This window comes from Notamacropus eugenii, chromosome 1 (genome assembly GCF_028372415.1).
Source record: "Notamacropus eugenii isolate mMacEug1 chromosome 1, mMacEug1.pri_v2, whole genome shotgun sequence".
Classification (NCBI taxonomy): Eukaryota; Metazoa; Chordata; class Mammalia; order Diprotodontia; family Macropodidae; genus Notamacropus; species Notamacropus eugenii.
The window spans coordinates 465,941,588-465,959,343 of record NC_092872.1 but is presented as its reverse complement, the minus strand read 5'-3'; the positions used below and the strand labels follow the sequence as shown (position 1 = coordinate 465,959,343).

At 38.8% G+C, this 17,756-nt stretch overlaps 1 protein-coding gene across 3 annotated transcripts in view; it reads right to left on the bottom strand.

The window, feature by feature from the left end:
* Positions 1–917: 917 nt before the first annotated feature.
* The window catches only part of NOD2 (nucleotide binding oligomerization domain containing 2), a 43,173-nt gene continuing 26,334 nt past the window's right edge, over positions 918–17,756 (bottom strand). For all 3 annotated transcript variants that reach the window (XM_072632184.1, XM_072632183.1, XM_072632185.1), the window contains 5 exons: positions 16,965–17,048; positions 16,738–16,821; positions 7,792–7,875; positions 4,831–4,914; positions 918–2,883 (listed from right to left, as the gene is read on the bottom strand). In XM_072632184.1, the coding sequence (XP_072488285.1) occupies positions 2,811–2,883; positions 4,831–4,914; positions 7,792–7,875; positions 16,738–16,821; positions 16,965–17,048 (409 nt within the window). In that variant the 3' untranslated portion in view covers positions 918–2,810. The remainder of the gene's footprint in view (positions 2,884–4,830; positions 4,915–7,791; positions 7,876–16,737; positions 16,822–16,964; positions 17,049–17,756) is intronic.

Genomic DNA, 17,756 nt, shown 5'->3' with positions numbered 1-17,756 from the left:
CAATAAATTAGGGGATCAGGGTGCTTAAATAGTGAAAAACCATAAGAGTAGCGACTGAGGCATGAAACAGAACAGATCGTGATAAGTAGCAAGGGAGGCCTCCAGGCCTCTTTATCAAATGTTATCCTGTATAGCAGGGGCCCTGATTCCTGGAGCTTCAACACCCGAATTCAAGGACATGCACCTGAGAACAATATATCACTTAACTTCTCAAGTCAGCTACTCTTCTCACTTGGAGGAGGGGAACTCTTGTTAAGGGGCTCTTTCAAATCCCTCAAGGTTCTTTACAATAAGGAAATTTGCTTTGCATGATAATACATATTTATAATGAGTTTTGTTTTTCTTGCCTGGGGATGGGGAAGGGGAGGGAGAAAACTCAAACTGAATTTAAAATTTTTTTTAAAAGATTACAAAACATCTCTCTTGCCCTTCCTTGCCATTCTCCAAAATAAACACCTCCCTCAGAATCCAGGAGAAACAGGTATCTTCTTCAGTCCCTACAGAAGCTTTCTAATCCTTGAGACACCTTTCCTTAGGTGGGGACAGCAGTATGAGGTTATTTCAACCAAGTGTCTACAGAAAAGAAATAGACTAAAACCTTTCACATTTTGATTCTGTCAAAAGTGTCTTCAGCCACTTCAACCTGAACTGCAGAAGCTTTAATTTGCCTGCAATTTTACTTTCAGTCTGTGTTCAGTGAAGTTCTTCTCACATGGCTCATTGGGAGTTTGTGCTGCATTTGATTTTTCTTAGCTGAAAGATAAGTGTGTTTTGCTTGCCAGGGCTATGTCTAAGCATTCTTTCTTAAGTAAAAATTGCCTGATTTTTTTTGAAAACCTATTTTTAGAATGAGGAATATTTATTCTTCAATATGAAACAAATTTCACATGTATTTAAAGTCTTATGACAAAGAAGGCTTTAGTGACAAAATACTTTAATAATATGTATACTTATAGCTTAATATTTACATAAAAGTTCACAGTCACATTTTCTATAAAAATACAAACTTTGAGAAAATACAAAGTGCTTTATAAATATTAACAACCTATCACCACCCCACAATCAGTGCTTTCCCTAGGCTTCGTGGTTCCAGAAAGAAAAAGAGTTATGGCAGTAGTTGTTTGGTTTTTTTTAACAGTCAAAGCCTTACTTTGTGCCTGATAGATCACAAGCTCCTTGAGCAGGTCCCATTCATTTTTTGTCTTTGCATCCCCAGTGCCTAGCACAGTGCCTGTAACACAGTAGACACTCAATAATTTGTTTGTTGGTTGACCTGTAAACTCTCCATAAAGTCAGCCTGGCATAATGAACAGAGTACTAGGTTTGAGGTCGGGAAATCCTAGGTTCAGATCCCACCCCTGACATTTCCTCCTAGCTCCAGAAGCAGAACAAGTCATTTTACTGCTTTGTGTCTCAGGCAGTTTCCCAGGACTAAGGCACAGACTGTGGTGACAGATAGAGTTCTCACACCAGGAACTCCCCATGCTGAAAGAAATCACAGACCCTTCCAGGAAGTGTTTCATATGCAACTTAACAAATGTAAATATTCCAGTACTAGCAAGCCCAGATCAGAGAAACAACTGCCAGAGGTCTGCTTCAGAATTCATCTCCAAAAAAATATCTCATCAGAGCTCATTTCACATACAACAATTCAAAGGCATCAAATTAGAAAACCTTCTGACACCTCTCAAAATTCAGTCCTCAAGTGACTTTAAAATGTTGCAATGTGATGAGTCTTAGTTTCCAAAGACTCCATCTATTTGTAGACATTTTATATGATTTGAAAGAAAATTTTACATGTAGTTTGGTCCACATACTTTTGTTCCTCACATCTGAACTTGCAGCCAATTTATTCCAGGATGAACCCCAAATTCCTAGTTCTCTTGCAGTTTTAGAACTGAATAGGGAAATAAGCATTCACTGTGAAGCTGCCCTTCTCAATAATATTGTAAACACCAAAAGGAGAGGAAGATCTTAGCCCTGACCTAGAGGACCTGAAATATCCCGATCCATTCAACACACGAAGAAGCACCAAAACAGGGTCATATGTGTTGTGTATGTTGAAGTAAGCGCCTTGAATGCAAGGCCTAACTCAGATTTTTATTTCTATGTTCAGCACCTAGGACAGTACTTGGTACACAGTGTACATTTAACACATGCCTGTTGATTGATTGGTTGATTGACTGTACGTCCAAACAGATGCAAGGCCAAGAATTCGTGATAAGAACATGGATTCAGGGAAGTGATCTAGGATGGCACCTGAGGCCCAGAAGAAAGAGCTAGCAGGGTAAAGGAGACATTCATTCTTCCTGAACTTTTCCTTCCTTCACCACCTTCCTTCATCACAGCTTCATCACCATCCCCCAGTCTTCCCCTTTTAACCATAAACAGGTAGTATTTTCATAAGTCGCAAAGTATTCTGTACAATAGCAGACACTCAATTAAAGATGATAGAACTTATTCCTCTCTGCCTCAGAAGGGTGAAGCATAAGACCATATATTATCCACCCAAGAGATGCCCACCAACCACCAGAGGGATTCACTAGATTATGTCACTCAAATTTCAGTTTACAGTCACTGTGTTCCAGGGATGGAATCTAGGAAGGGTTGATGAAAATAGACTGTAAAGAGAGATCCTTAAGTGTCAAATACCACTCCAATCTGAAAGTATTAAACTGTCTAACTCAACATTCTAACAGGAACTGGAGAGAACAGAGTTCAATTTGAACATGATGATTCTACATCATACCAAATTTCCTGGTATACAAGGTATAAACTAAAAGCTCCCCAAACAAATTGGCTCTTGGTGATCAGAGCAAAAGTCTGGCATCCATGAGGCTGAGCTGCTCAATTTCCTCTGGAGTGAAAGTGTTCCCTCTGAGCCTAAAACCATGAAAGGATAAGAGAAGTTTCAGTTAAAAGGAAAAAAAAACTTCTGCAATATTTTATAATCCACATTATTATTTTCAGAAAACTGCAACTCAATTACATCCTCAAATACTTTGTATGATCCTAGAAAAATGGCTTAACTTCTCTACACCTTAATTTCTTTCTCTGTGAAATGGGGATAATAATATCACCTATTTCAGAGTTCTTATAAAGATCAAATGATCTTATTGTAACCTACTTTTAAAAACCTAAAGGCACTAAATAAATGTGAGTTATTTATTAGTAAAGGATATTAGAAATCATCTAGTCATACAAAATTATAGAAAGTAGAACTGGAAGGGTCCCTTGAATCATCTAATCCAACTCCCTTAGTTTTTAGAGATGAGTAAAACAAGACCCATAAAGATGTGGCTTAACCAAGGTCACCCAGATAATAAAGCAAAAGAGTGACCCAGGTCTTTTGACAGCAAATACAGAGCTCTTCCCATTAGACTGGCTTCTTATCTCCTATATGAGAGCAGAAACAGAATCTGTAGCATCTTCCATAGAACCATGGTCCTGGAAAGATTCTTGTGATCCCTCTCTACTCCTTTTCCCCTAACTCACACACACTTCCCCTCTCTGAGGTACTTAATCAGACATAGGATCTGGAAAAAAGGCAGTGAGATATATGGGCAAAGGAACTGATGGGAGATAAATCAAGAAATTAAAGCCACCCCATTCTAACTTGATAGCCATCTGGGAATAGAGCTGCTTGATCTTTGTTGACATACCCTGAGTAATAATTCACCTGATTTATTCAGCACTGAGTAAGGCTTTTTTTTTTAAAGCAAAGTACACAGACCAGCTCCAGTCTTTGTAAGATACAAGGAAGGAAAAAAGAGAGAGAGAAAGTCCAAAGAGGAATGTTAGAAAAAATAATTAAAGGCATGGAAAATAGAGCCCCAAAAGAAATGCTGTAACTAAGAACTTATAGTTGGATTGAAGGACACATTTCACTTGTTAATGTGAACGATTCACCTACTGGAAGGTAACTAGGTGGTACAATGGATAGAATGCTGGGCCTGGAGTCAGGAAGACTCATCTTCTTGAGTTCCAATCTGGCCTTAGGCACTTACTAGCTATGTGACCTTGGGTAAGTCACTTAACCTCATTTGCCTCAATTCCTCCATCTATAAAATGAGCTAGAGAAGGAAATGGCAAGACACTTCAGTATCTTTGCCAAGAAAACCCCAAATGAGGTCACAAAGAGTGAGACACATCTAAAAAAAAAAAACTGAACAAAAAAACAACTGAAAATACTGGCAAGAGCAAAAATTTTAACAAATACGCCTCTGATATTAAGATTCAATGCTGGTTTATAATGGTAAAACATTATAATATGACTTTACAAAAACTTTGGTACTATAGAGTCACAGAATCATATAGCTGGAAGGAACTTCAGAGGTCATCTATCCCAAATCTGACCTAGTGCACAAATGTGGCACCTTTCTCTGACATCCCTAAGAATATCTGACAACCATATATCTCCAAAATTGTGACAATTGTGTCTGACAAAAAAAATAGAAACCATTTTAACAAAGCTTTACAAAAGGCCATGCATTCTTTAGACCTTGCATCATGATTTTTTTTTTGTTTTGAATATATGGTTAGATTTGTTATATATCACAGGCTACATCATATATTTTCAAATATAGCATCATATGATATTACACTTTGGCCATTAAAAAATTAAATCTAGGTTTTTCTCCTTGAGGGCAGGAGCTGTGATTTTTCCTTTCTTTTTATGGACCTGTCTGATAATAGTCCAAGTCCCTAGCATAAAGCTAGGCTAGTAGAAAGCCCTCTCAAATACTGGTTGGCAGGAGTGACTGAAAAGATGAGGAATCAAGGCTGCTTAAAACAGAGAAAGACCTCCCAGAAGAGGGAGGGTCAACTTACCAGACTGATCTGATAGAAGCATTGCCTTGAAGAACCTGAAGGAGAGCAGAAACACCTTGCTGGGTAATGCTGTTGTGGGAAAGCCTGGGAACAAAGATGGGAATAATATTAAGAACTTGTGAGATAGTGCCACACATGTTATCATTCCCCCATTTTACAAAAAAGAAAATAGATGCCCAAGGAGGTTATGTGACTTCTTGGTAGCTATACTTCTAGTCAGTTTCAGGCGAGCCAAGACACCAGCGTAGGTCTCCTGACTCCAAGTCTGCTTCTCTTGCTACTGAACTACAAATCTGAAGTTCTGGGAAATGACCTTCCTTTTAATCATTTCTATTCTAAGGAATGTTGGAGATGGGGATCAGCTTTATGAACAGGAAGAATAGGGAGTAACTTTGCATGAGGTATCCCAAAGCCTGCCTACTCCAAATCATCGCCCCCACCAGCCTGAATGTCCCAGTCTTTAGTCACTAAGGAGGGTGAGGGATGAATTCTAATTGGGGTACCAACTCCAAGTTTATAGAGCCCTTTGCTTTCCTTACAGCAACCTAATGGATCAGGTAGCACAAGAATTACTTTCATTTCATAGATAAGGAAACTGCAACTCCGAGAGATCAAATATCCTGGCACATGATAAGTGCTAAATAACTGCTTGTTGTGGACTGACTTGTGGATTAAGTGACGAGGCTGAATGGCTTTCTGGAGCGTCTCAAATACTTGCTTGCTCTCTCCTTACCCCACCCACTTAAAGAATCAATCAACAAGCATTTATAAAGTCTTACAGGTGCTGGTGTTGTACTAGATGCTGGGGATATAGAAACAAGTTAATCAGATACTGTTTCTACTCTTGATCTTTAGTAGCACAAGAAGTACAAAGAACAATACTCTGGTGACAGGTAGACCTAAATAAAGAAAATTATTCTTTCAATTAAGACAGATGAATACTTCTATTTTCTTGGGCAAACATTTGTAGGGTAAGAGCCCAACTATAGTAACATGCCAACACGAGGCTATTTAATGTCTAGGTATGCCAAATAATGTTGGGTTTATATTATATCAGAGCTTCTACGAAATAGAGCTTTGTTTAGAAGAGCAGAATTTGAGCTATGGCATATCTAAATCTGTGCAATAATGGGTCACATTATCAACCCCACTTCCCCTCTAACCAAATTTGTAAAATCAGCATTGAGTCCTAACTTCGCCGGCACTTCTGCCAAAGTCTGGTTTTTGCCAAAGTCTCCCACTGGAGTAACAAGTGGAAATGTTTCCCTCAAACAATTGGCATCTTCACAGCCCCCCAAAAGCAGAACTAAAGTGGATGCTTGTCTGTCAGGAAGCAGACGGTTTTCAACACAGGCAGCTGTCTGCTTGTCACTAAAGACAAGCATTTTCCTAGGGACACATTTTCCAGGGCAGATGCAATTTTGCTCCAGCACCAAGCAGCATGTGATGCATCTCTTACGCTATTTCAAAATGAGGCCTTTTGGCTCAGCACATGGTTTGGAACACTGCCTCCCTATTATTGCCAAATGCAAACACAGCTCAGTCCCTTAATTGCCACCTGCTTGATGGTTTATTTTGCATTTTAGCCCCATTTGCTCTTCCTGTAGCTCTAGTTGGAGCTAGGTGATTCAGTGGATACAGGGGTAGGGGGCTAGGCCTGGAGTCAGGAAGACTTGAGTTCAAATTCAGCCTCAGATACTTCCTAACTGTGTGACACTGGGCAAGTCACTCAAACTCTGCCTCAGTTTCCTCAACTCTCAAATGGAAATCATAATAACACCTATTTCATAGGGCGGTTGTGAGGATCAAGTGAGATGATATTTGCAAAGGCCCATGGTACACTTCCTGACCCATAGGAGAAACTTAATAAATCTTCTTTCTTTCCCCTTCCCCACTGGACTTGGAGGCAGGAAGACCAGAGTTCAAATTGTGCCTCACATACTTGTCACTTGCGTAATATAGGAGAAGTCACTTAACCTCTCTCAGTGTCTGTTTCCTCATCTGTAAAATGAAGATGGTTATAGTACCTTCTTCACAGTGTTGTTGTAAAGATCAAATGAGATAATATGCCTTGCAAACCCTAAAGAAACATACAGATATTAGCTTTAACAGTTATTGGGGTAGAGAAACCATTCTCCTATCCTGCATCCACCCTCACACTAAAAACACCTCTAGAGCAAGACAGCTTTAGATCCCCAACATTCTCCATTAAAACTGTTGTTTTCATTACAAAAGTACCTGTTGATCAAATTCTTATTCTTTGCTCATGAGGTTTTACTCTTTAATAATGATAATAACAGCACTTCAAAGGCTCAACGCAGTTTACAAATACATTACCTCATTCGATCCTCACAACAACCCTACGAAGCAGGTGCTATTACTATACCCGTCTTTACAGCTGAAGAAACTGATGCTGAAAGAGGCCAAATAATCTGCCTAGGATCACAGTGAGTATCTGTCCAAGGGAAGATTCAGACTCAGGTCTTCCTAATTCCAAATTCAGTCCCTTATCCACTATTCCATCTGGATAAGATGGACAGTAAGAAGTCCACAGAGCAAAGTGCCCTGCCAAGCCAAATGTGACCCTAAGTCACAGAACGATGAAATGTTAAGCCTTAGAGATCATCTAGCCTACTCCCACTCCCATTTTACAGATTAGGAATATTGGGTCCAGAGAATAGAAGTTTGCCCAAGGACTCACAATCAGTCAGTGGCAGAGCCAGACTCAAAGCCCGATCTTGTATTATTATATCCCATGCTGCTTCTGTGACAGAAAGATTTGTACTGCAACAGGATCTATTTCTTCCCCTAGATTGGATGGGGACCTCTATTAACCTTGTGATGATACAACACATATGACACAATTATGATTTAGGGCCATGACCCCCTCCCGTCTTTACAGGTAGTTAGTTCCCAGAGACATTGTAATATTGTTGTCAAAACAGTCAACAGGTTCCTTACCTAAGGACTTTCAAACTTGAATTTTTCTTAAGTCCATGCACCAGGGCACACACATCTTCATCCTGAAGATGGTTCTCCTCAAGGCTAGCAAGAATACAAATGATATCTGGTTAGGCCATCAATACTATAGGTAGACTCTAAGAAAAAAAAAACACATCCAATTTTCCAATCTTACAAAAGAAGTAAATCTCAGAGTGGCTGTTCTCATTACATGATATTGACAAAATTTCTTTGTACTCACAAAGAATTGGGCTAGGGGCTCCTTTGAGTACCAAACCCACCTAACGTACTTAAAATGGAATTTGATTTGCGTGCAATTTTTTAGGACTAAATCTCTTCCTTGGATTGAGGTGATCCTATGGTTGTATTTTCAAGACGATTCATAATCTAAAAAATTCAGAAAGAAATTATTTGCTCTGCCAATGAAGTCACATCATATGTTTTCTCTGATGACGTCAAGTAGGATCTCAGTGCCTGCCTCCACCCTTGAAAACTCAAGCTTGGAAATTCATCTTTGATCTAAATATTATATTTGAAACTATGTCTTTTTCAGTCCTATAATTCACTGACCTCTTCAAGAAAAGAAGATGTATTTAAATAGAAGGGATAATAATAATCAACCCTGGATAGAAGAATTTTTTTAAAAAAGAGAAAAAAGTAATAAGGGCTTCAATGAGAAAATAATGATAGCTAGCGTTACATAGCACTTTAAGATTTGCAAAGTACGTTATAAATATTATCACATTTTATGTTTAAAACAACACCGGGAGATGGATGCTGTTATTATCATCATGTTACAGAGGAAATTGAGGCAATAGGTCAAAGGACTAACTCAAGTTAAGTGACACAGCTAGCAAGTGCCTAGGGCTGCATCTGAACCCAGGTCTTCCTGACCCCAAGTCCAGCCTCCAAGTTTATCCACTGCACTACCTAGCTGCCTGCCGATGAAACAAAGAAGAAATAAAGAGCCAGGAGGTATAAGAAGCTTAGGCAGTAGGAAGAAGACTGGAATAATGAGACCTAAAGAAAAAAGGGAAAAAGAACTCCCCCTGAACATTTGGAGCTAAGTAGTTCAGGTTCTTCTCAAAGAGGGAAAAAGGAGGACCCTTCTGAGGATCAAAGACTCAAGGAGGCAGAGTTGCAACAGGACTCTGAGGAAGCAGCTGTTTAAGATCCATTGCTATGATCAGGTGAAAGATCATCAAGTAAAAGCCAGAGGAAGAAAACAGTAGGGTGTGGTGGTTGGTGACATCCTGTTGAAGGCAACTATTTTTCAACCTGATAATAACAATAAAGAGTTCTAATAACTTTTCAGGGCATGTGGCAAGGAATCTGTGAAGTTTTGTCAGACCTGATGACCAGCCATTTCTAGTGATTCATATAGACACAAAATGATATAGCCATGTCTGTCTGTCCCTAGAGTTTAATATAATTTGTGGCCTATAGTAAGTGCTTAATAATGCTTGTTAATTGTCTATTAGAAACTAGGACATATTTCTAAGAATGATGAAGTTTCGGGCAAGAAACTAAAGTAGATCATTTGAGTATGGGTCATATTTTCATCACCTCAGTGGCTCAAAGGCAAGGGCTTTTGAAGAGAAAGGCCGATTTGAGAAGTTAAGAGCTGGATTAGATGGTGTCTGAGAAGATCTGCATTTTGGACTAGGTTTCAAAATAAAGGAATTTTGAGCTCTAGGTCCAGGATGGAGAGCGCATAATAAAGGTATTTAAGGAATGTATCTGCCTGGAGTATTCCAAATCTAATCTCAAGGACTGAAAATGAAGAAGAGGAAAAAGTACCAGAAAGCTAGATATCAAGGAGAGAACCAACAAAACGGATGAAAGGAAAACAGTAAAGATGTCCAGAAATGCAAAGTAAGCAAAATCCAAGAAAGTAACTTGCAGTTAAACTCATGACCTCAGATGTCTGTACATAATACATAACATAAAGTTAAATGTTAGGTGAATAGGAAATGCCAATTTTGCTCCAAAGTTATCATTGGCATGTGGTGGGACAGAACTCATGACTAGAAAAATGACTTTGGAAAGGTACATCTTATTCAAAATTAACAAGATAACCACAAGGAGGTCAAGGACAGAAAAACCCTACATATAATAAAGTATTCATAGCAGTACCTTTTCGTACTGTACAAAACAGTAGAAAATAATGTAGAGGCCCACCAACCATGGAATGGTTCAACAAATTGTGGTACTGCAATGGAATATTACCGAGGTCCAAAAATGACAAATATAATAAAATCTGAGAAGCACAGGAAGCCATACAGATGTAGAGGTAAATATGCAGAACCAGGAAAACAACATGTTTAATAACTACATAACAGAAAAGATGAAAAAAGCCAAAATGAAAAATGTGAGACTATAATGACCAAGTCTGATGCTGGGGATGAGAAGATGTAGCTCCTTCTCTTCTTCTTTGGTGAGAGTGGGGAAAGGAGAGGTGGGACGATTGTGTGAAATATTGCATATACTCTCAGGTTGATGTGCTTATTGGTTTTACTGGAATGTTCCTCTCTCTCTCCTTTTTAAAAATTCTGTTACAGAGGATGATTTGTTGGGCACAGAACAGCATAGAAATATGTGGAAATTAAGCTTATATTTTCAAAAGATATCAATAAAAACAAGAAAAAATGAACAAGTTAAGTAGGGAAGGGAAAACAAGTAGCATTATTAGAAATATAATGATGATGGAGAGTAGGAGAATAGCTAACACATTAACTGGTGCTTTAAAGTTGGCAAAATACTTTGTCTCATTTGACTATAACAATTCCATAAAGTAGGTACTATAATTATTCCGATTTTGCAGGGAAGAAAACAGATTCAGAGAAATTGTCATGTACCTGGGGTCACATTGACAGTAAGTGTCTGAGGCAGGGATCAAACTCAGATGGTCCTGACTCCAAACCCAAAACTATATTCACTGTATAATATGACATATATAATATATAAATGTTTCTCTAGCTCTCCTAGTATATCTCTCCTAATTTTCACAGTTTAAGTCATCTACATTCTTCACCTTTCATATGAACTAAGGAAGTAGCCTCCTAATTTGTCTCCCTGCTTCTAGTTTCTCCCTCCTCCAATCAATGCTCTGAGCTGTTGCTGAAGTGATATATCCTAATCACATCTTTCCCCCACCCAAGAACCTTTAGGGTATCTGGGATGCAATACAGATTCCTGTTTGGCATTTAAAGTCCTTCACAATCAGACCTTCCAGATCAGCCACCATTTCATTATGCATGCACTAAAATCTAATTATATAATGTATGTGTACGATACATTAATGTATAATGTATAATTCTTAAAATATCACACTTCATCTTCTGCTTCTGTGCTTTTGCTCAGGCTCTTCCTCTTATTTGGAACCCTCTCCCTCCTCGCCGCTGCCTCTTGGAGTCTCCAGCTCCCTCGAAGGCCCAGCTCAAAGGCCGCCTACCACAGGAGGGCTTTCTCAATCCCCCAATTTTTGCATTCTAACTCCCCCAAGACTACTTTGTGGTCTCTTTGTACATATTTTGTACTTATTTATCCATATAGTAGCAGAAGTAAGCCTCTCTAGCTGGGACCATTGTGGTTCTGTCTTGGTAACCCTAGTACCTAACAGAGAGTAGGTGTATATTAAATGCGCTGAATTTAATTGACCAGAAAGGAATATGCAAAAATCTAGGACCTAGAGTTTATGGGTAAAGATCAACATGAGGCAGTAAGAAAAGCAGTATTATAACTAGCACAGCAAGGAATGACTAACCAAGTTGTAATATATGAATTGAGCGGAATGTTATTGTACCATAAGAAATAATGGATATGGAAAATAGAGAGACTCATGGAAACACTTACTTGAATCGATGAAAAGGGAAAAAAACAGGAACATGAAAATGATAAACAACCAGTGCGGCAACATTAAAGAAACTGAACTCTGCATAACTATCATGATCAAGGTTGGCCCTGAAGAAGAAAGGAGAAAATGCATCTCCCTGCCCTATTTACAGAGGTAGGGGACCATAGGTATAGAACATCACATATACTGCCAGATTCAGTTAAAATGTTAATTTTACCAAACTTTCTTTCTCCTTTAAAAAATTCTTTGTTATAAGGGATAGTCCATTGAGGAAGAGAGATTTCTTTGTAAATGAAGATAATGTAAAAACAAAAGATTTCAATAAAAACTGAAAAAAAAAATTTAAGGGACTATGCTACAGACCACCTAGAAAGAAACAGGAAATAAATGAAATGTTCAAGAAACAGATCACAAGCCAGGCATGTAGGCATGTTTTAATAGTGATTGGGGACTTCAAATTATCCAGACATTTGTTAGAGTGTTCTCTCTGCCAATATCAAAGCTGCTAATAATTTGACATCTGTTATGATAATTTTACCATTCAAAAGGTAAAAACAAAATGACCAAGGGAAACTTGAATTCTGGATCTAATTCCAATCAACGAAGAGGAACTGTCTGCTGAGGTGACTTAAAAAGTCACCATTCCATCTTAGCAATTATTATAGAGGAGATAAAAGTGACCATAGTCTGACATACACCCTAAATTCCAAGAAAACATTTCAGAGTTCAGAGAAAAGCTAGGCAAAATATGATTTCCTCCGATCTTTTTAGGCAAAATACCCCCCAAATCATTCCTACCCATCTTCCTTATCTTCAGTCTCTATCTACTGGCTCATTCCTGGCTGCCTACAAGGGGGTGAGTCCAAAATGTTCCCCATGTTTAAAAAACCATCACTTAACCCTTCCATTATCTCACACTATCAAATAGTTTCTCTTCTTCCTTTCAAAGGGGAAAAAGCAAAGGCTGTCTGTGCCTTTACTTCCTACCTTCCCACTCACATCTGAGCTCCCTGATATTTGACTTCTGACTTAATCAATCAACTGAAACTACTCTTTCTAAAGTTACTAACGATCTCTTTATTGCAAAATCTGCTGGTTTTTCCTTAGTCTTCATCCTTCTTGAACCTTCTTTCATATGACACTGCTGACAGACAGCCTTCTCCTCCTAGATACTCTCTCCTCTTTGGGTTTTCAGATCACCTATCTCTCACTTCTCCTAACTATTCTATTTTAATTTCTTATTTCCTTTGCCAGTTTCTGTCTAACTGTTCCTTCTTGATCTCCTTTGCTGCATCACCTTCCATATCCCAATCCTTAACTGTAGGTGTACTCCAAGATTCTATCCGGGACCCATTTCACTTCTTTTTCTACATTCTCTTTCTCAGTAGCCCCATCAGCTCCCATGGGTTAATTTCTCCTCTCTAGACAGATTACTACACCCAGCCCTAATCTCTCCCCAGAACTATAGTCCCATATCTACAATTTCCTGTTAGACATTTCAAATCTTATGTCACAAAGTCATCTCGAACTCAGCATACCCAAAATAGTACTCATCTTCCTCTCCACTTCTAAACCTACTCCTATTCTATACTTTCCTATTTCTGTTGTATATGCCAACATTCTTCCAGTCACCCAGGTTTACAACCTGTCATTCTTAACCCCTCATTCTTTCTTTTCACCCCTACATCCCATTAATTGCCAAAGTCTTCTCCCTTCATAACAATTCTCACATCTATCCCTTTCTCTCTACTCACATGGCCACCATAACCACTCCATTCAGGCCTTCATAACTTCTCCTCCCTTACTAAAGCAATGACCTTCTAATTGGTTTCCCTGCCGTAATTCTTTCCCTTCTCCAATCTATCCTCTACACAGCTGTCACGGACCTTCCAAAAGCGCAGGCAGAGCTATGGCACTCTCCTGCTCGGTAAGCTATAGTAGCTCCCTGTTACCTCTAGAAAACAATACAAACTCCTCTGTTGGGCATTTCAAGCCCTTCGTAATCTAACTCCAACCTACCTTTCCAGGCTAATTAAACATTATTTTTCTTCTCCTTATCCCCTGCCACACACACTTCTTACACATAATATTTCATCTCCATGCTTTTGTCTAAACTGTCTCCCAGGGCTGAAATTCAGTCCCTCCTGCCTTCTGTCTCTTAGAATCCCTAGGTTCCTTCAAAGTTCAAGTCGAAAGATACTTTCTATACTACATTTTTCCTTATCCTCCTGGCTTGTTAGTGTCTCCAAATATCCCCCCCAAAAATATTGTATTTATTTTTCATATACTTTCATATGTATTTATCACCTCCCCTAATCAAATGCCTTGGAAGGGAATGGATTCCTATTCCTAGAGGTCTTTGCACAACAGTTTGAGGGTCACTTTGGTACATTGTTGCAGGAATTCTTGTTCTATGGTCTAGAAGCCCTGTAAGGTTTCTCCCAGCTCTGAGATTATGTAACCCTTTAATTCTGGGATTATATGTATGAAGATTATTCATGGCTCACTTTTCACTCCAGCTCCCCTTCCGTCTCACCACACAGCTCTCGAAGGTCTTTTCAAGACCAGTTTTTAGTCAATTAACAAGCATTTATTAACTGCCAAGTATGTGACAGGTGCTGGGAGCATAAAGTCAAAAATGAAAACTTTCTGCCCTCAGGAAACTCATATTCTTTAGGAAAAATATGTGAAGATATAAATATCTACAAAATATGAATAAGGTTGTTGTGTTGTTGCATTGTGTTCATCCTCTGTTGCTGAAGAAGACCATGCCATCAGAGAGATGATGACATGACTTGCACTTGACTTTGTTTTGAGTGAGGGAGGGTTGTGCAAAGTCAGTGACCTTACTTCTCCTCCAGAGCCATCTGGATCCAGTGACCAGATATTTATCCAGATGACTAGAGATGGCCCAGGAAGCAATGGGAGACATTGGCCCCTTTAGGCCAGGGCCTATTTGGTAGTCACTTAGGGTGAGGTAACACCCATTCAGTGAATAGGCCTGTTTAAGTCAGGGGATGGCCCCTTTAATGAAGCAAAGAAAAATAACTAAATCCATTAATTACCTACTGAAAGAAACTGAAAAATGAAAACTCTTAAGAACATTATAGCCCAAATCCAGAACTTCCAGGTCAAAGAAAAAATACTGCAAGCAATCAGAAAGAAAGAATCCAAGGTCTGAGAAGTCACAGTCAAAGTCACACAATTTAGCAGCCACCATGATAAAGTGTCAGAGAGCTTGGAATCCAGTATCTCACAAGGCAAAGGGTCTATGCTTTCAGTCAAGACTAACTTACCCAGCAAAATTAAATATAATCCTGCAGAAAACGAGCCTTTAATGACACAAAGGACTTCCAACATTCTTGATAAAAAGATCAGATCTGCATAGAAATTTTGAAATTCCAATATAGGAATTAAGAGAAACATACAAAAGTAAACATGAGTGAAAAACGATAAGGGACTAAACAAGAATAAACTATGTACGTTCTAATATGGGGAAATGATACATGTGTTCTATCAACATCAGGGGTTTTAGAGCGAGTCTAATTAGATAGAAGACCTAGGAGTGGTTCGTTATGTAGTGATGATCTTAAAAGAAGAATGGGAAAAAAGAGGAAGAGGAATACATTGAAGTGGGGGTGGGGAGTGATTTGAGGAAGGGAAGGAAAAGGAGAAAATTAGGAAAAATTATCTCATATCAGGTATTGCAAATTCAGTTATTTGAATTGAGCACAGGAAAGACAAATACCCATAGTTAGGTATATAAATACATTGCATTCAACAGAGAAATAGGGGAAATGGGAGAAGGTGGAACTAGAGGGAGGGTAGATTAAAGAAAGAATTAATCTTAAACAAAACAAACTCTGAGTAAGGATGGAGGGAAATATTTGTAGTTCTTTGTGAGGTCACAAAGAATTGGAATCTGAAGAGGTAACTATCCATGGGGAAATGGTTAAATGAGTTATGGTACATAAATGTAATGACACACTGCTGTGCTATAAGAAATGATGAAGGGGATGGTTTCAGAGAAACTGATGCAGAGTGAAATGAACGAAACCAGAGCAGTTTACACAATGACCATAACTTTGTAAAGACAAACAAATCTTAGAAGCTTTGATCAGCATGATGATTAACCATGATTCCAGAAGGTTGATGATGAAACATACTGCTCACCTTCCAACTGAGAGGAGCAAGACCCAGAGTACAGAATAAAACACACACACACACACACACACACACACACACACAGAGTGTGTATATGTGCATATATAAAATGTGTATATATACTTACATATTTTTTTCTTTTGTAAATGGGCAATGTGGAAATTTGTTTGGTTTGATTGTGCATGTTTGTAACAGGGATTTTGTTTTTCTTTTTTAATGGGGAAGAGAATGAAGGGACAGATTTTTGCTAATTGCAAAAAAATAAAATTTAATAATAAATTCTTATTGGTTAGCAAATAAATAAGAGATTGAGAAGAGGGGAATTTGTTGCTAAATTATGTGATCTAGAAGAGAAATTCCTTTCTATTTTTTTATGAAGGGATCACTGTATATAGAACAGATTTGTATAGCTGTTTGTATGATTATAATTGTACCTGGATTTTTTAAAAGTAGATACTGCCTGCAATAGATTTTATAGGGTTACTAAGCAAGATTGGAAGTGAATTAAAAAAATAAGAAAAAATTATCGTTGCAATGATGTAAAGTGAGTATATCAAAGACAGAGATTGGTGGGGTAATTTCTCTTATAACCAGCTGGCTCAGTAAGGGACCTGGACCTGAAGCATACTTTTTCTGGCAAACGAGTATTTTCTCAGATATCCACATCATCTCATGCTCTCTTTAAAGTTTTCCTTCTGGAGAACCAGGATCAAATGGCTTCACAGTAGGGCTGAAACATTCTAAAAGTACCCATAAATTAGGACTGGATTATCTACTCTTTACTCAAACAACTGTTTCTTTCCATTAGTGCAGCCAATCAGAAGCTGAGTATCACATAAAATGCCCTAGCTCTGAGCACTTTTCTGCCCTACCTGGCTAGGGAGTCGATCCCTGGCATAAGGATACAGTAAACACTTAATACTTACCAGAGTTCCTCCAGGGATACATTCTTCTCCAGCATTAGAGCTAAGGCCTGGGCACCCAGACTGCCAATGTTGTTTCCCACCAGGCTGTATAGAGCACAGGAGCAAGAAGGCAACAGTCATGGGATATCCACCCTGACACAACCACTCTGCTGCCCCCTTTCCTCTGTCCCCTCTCCAATTCCCCCACCCCAAATTCTTCTCCAATAGGACAAAGATCCCAGAATCACCTGAGCCACTTCAAGTTGTGGTGGTTATGTAGAGCAGATGCGAGTGCCTGGGCTCCTTCATCTCCCACTGCATTGCCCCAGAGACTGAAATGAAAAACATCCACATAAACCAGTATAACAACTCCACCTCATGATTGGATGAGGGGAAAAGTACCATCTCAAATATTCCCAAGGCTCCATTTGACTTTCATCCCCTCCAGGGACAATACTACAATGTAGTAATGTTACTATTTAAGTGAAAAAAATTAAATGAAAATTATCTCTAAGTGAAGAAATCAAGAGGGAATTTTCTTTCCAACCTAACACAGGCTGAGGAAGACATAAGGAAGACAAGCAGGGCCTGAGAAGACCTTAGTACATTTAACATTAAGTGAATGCCATGGGAATGTGAATATTCTATATTACTTTGTCTTAGTTTTCCTTCTCCTTCTCTGACCAGTCTTCCTTGCTCTTTCATTGTTTGTTCTTCCTCCTCTTACTCCCTAAGTATCCCAGAAAGTTTCCACCTTAGCCCTCTGCCCCCGTTTCTTTAGTGATTTCATTTCTTCTCAGAGTTTTAATCACCTCTATGCAGATTACTCCCCAATCTATGATTCCAGCCCCAAATTCTGCCCTAAAGTCCCACACTTCCATCTGCTAGCTGGGCAACTCCATCTGGATGTTTTCTGCCATTATCTCAAATTCAGTATGTCCAAAATAGAACTCCTTTCCCCAGAACCTGCTCTTCATCCTAATTTCTCTATTTCTATTTTTGTATTAATTTCTTCCTGGCCATCCTGTCTCAAAATCTTG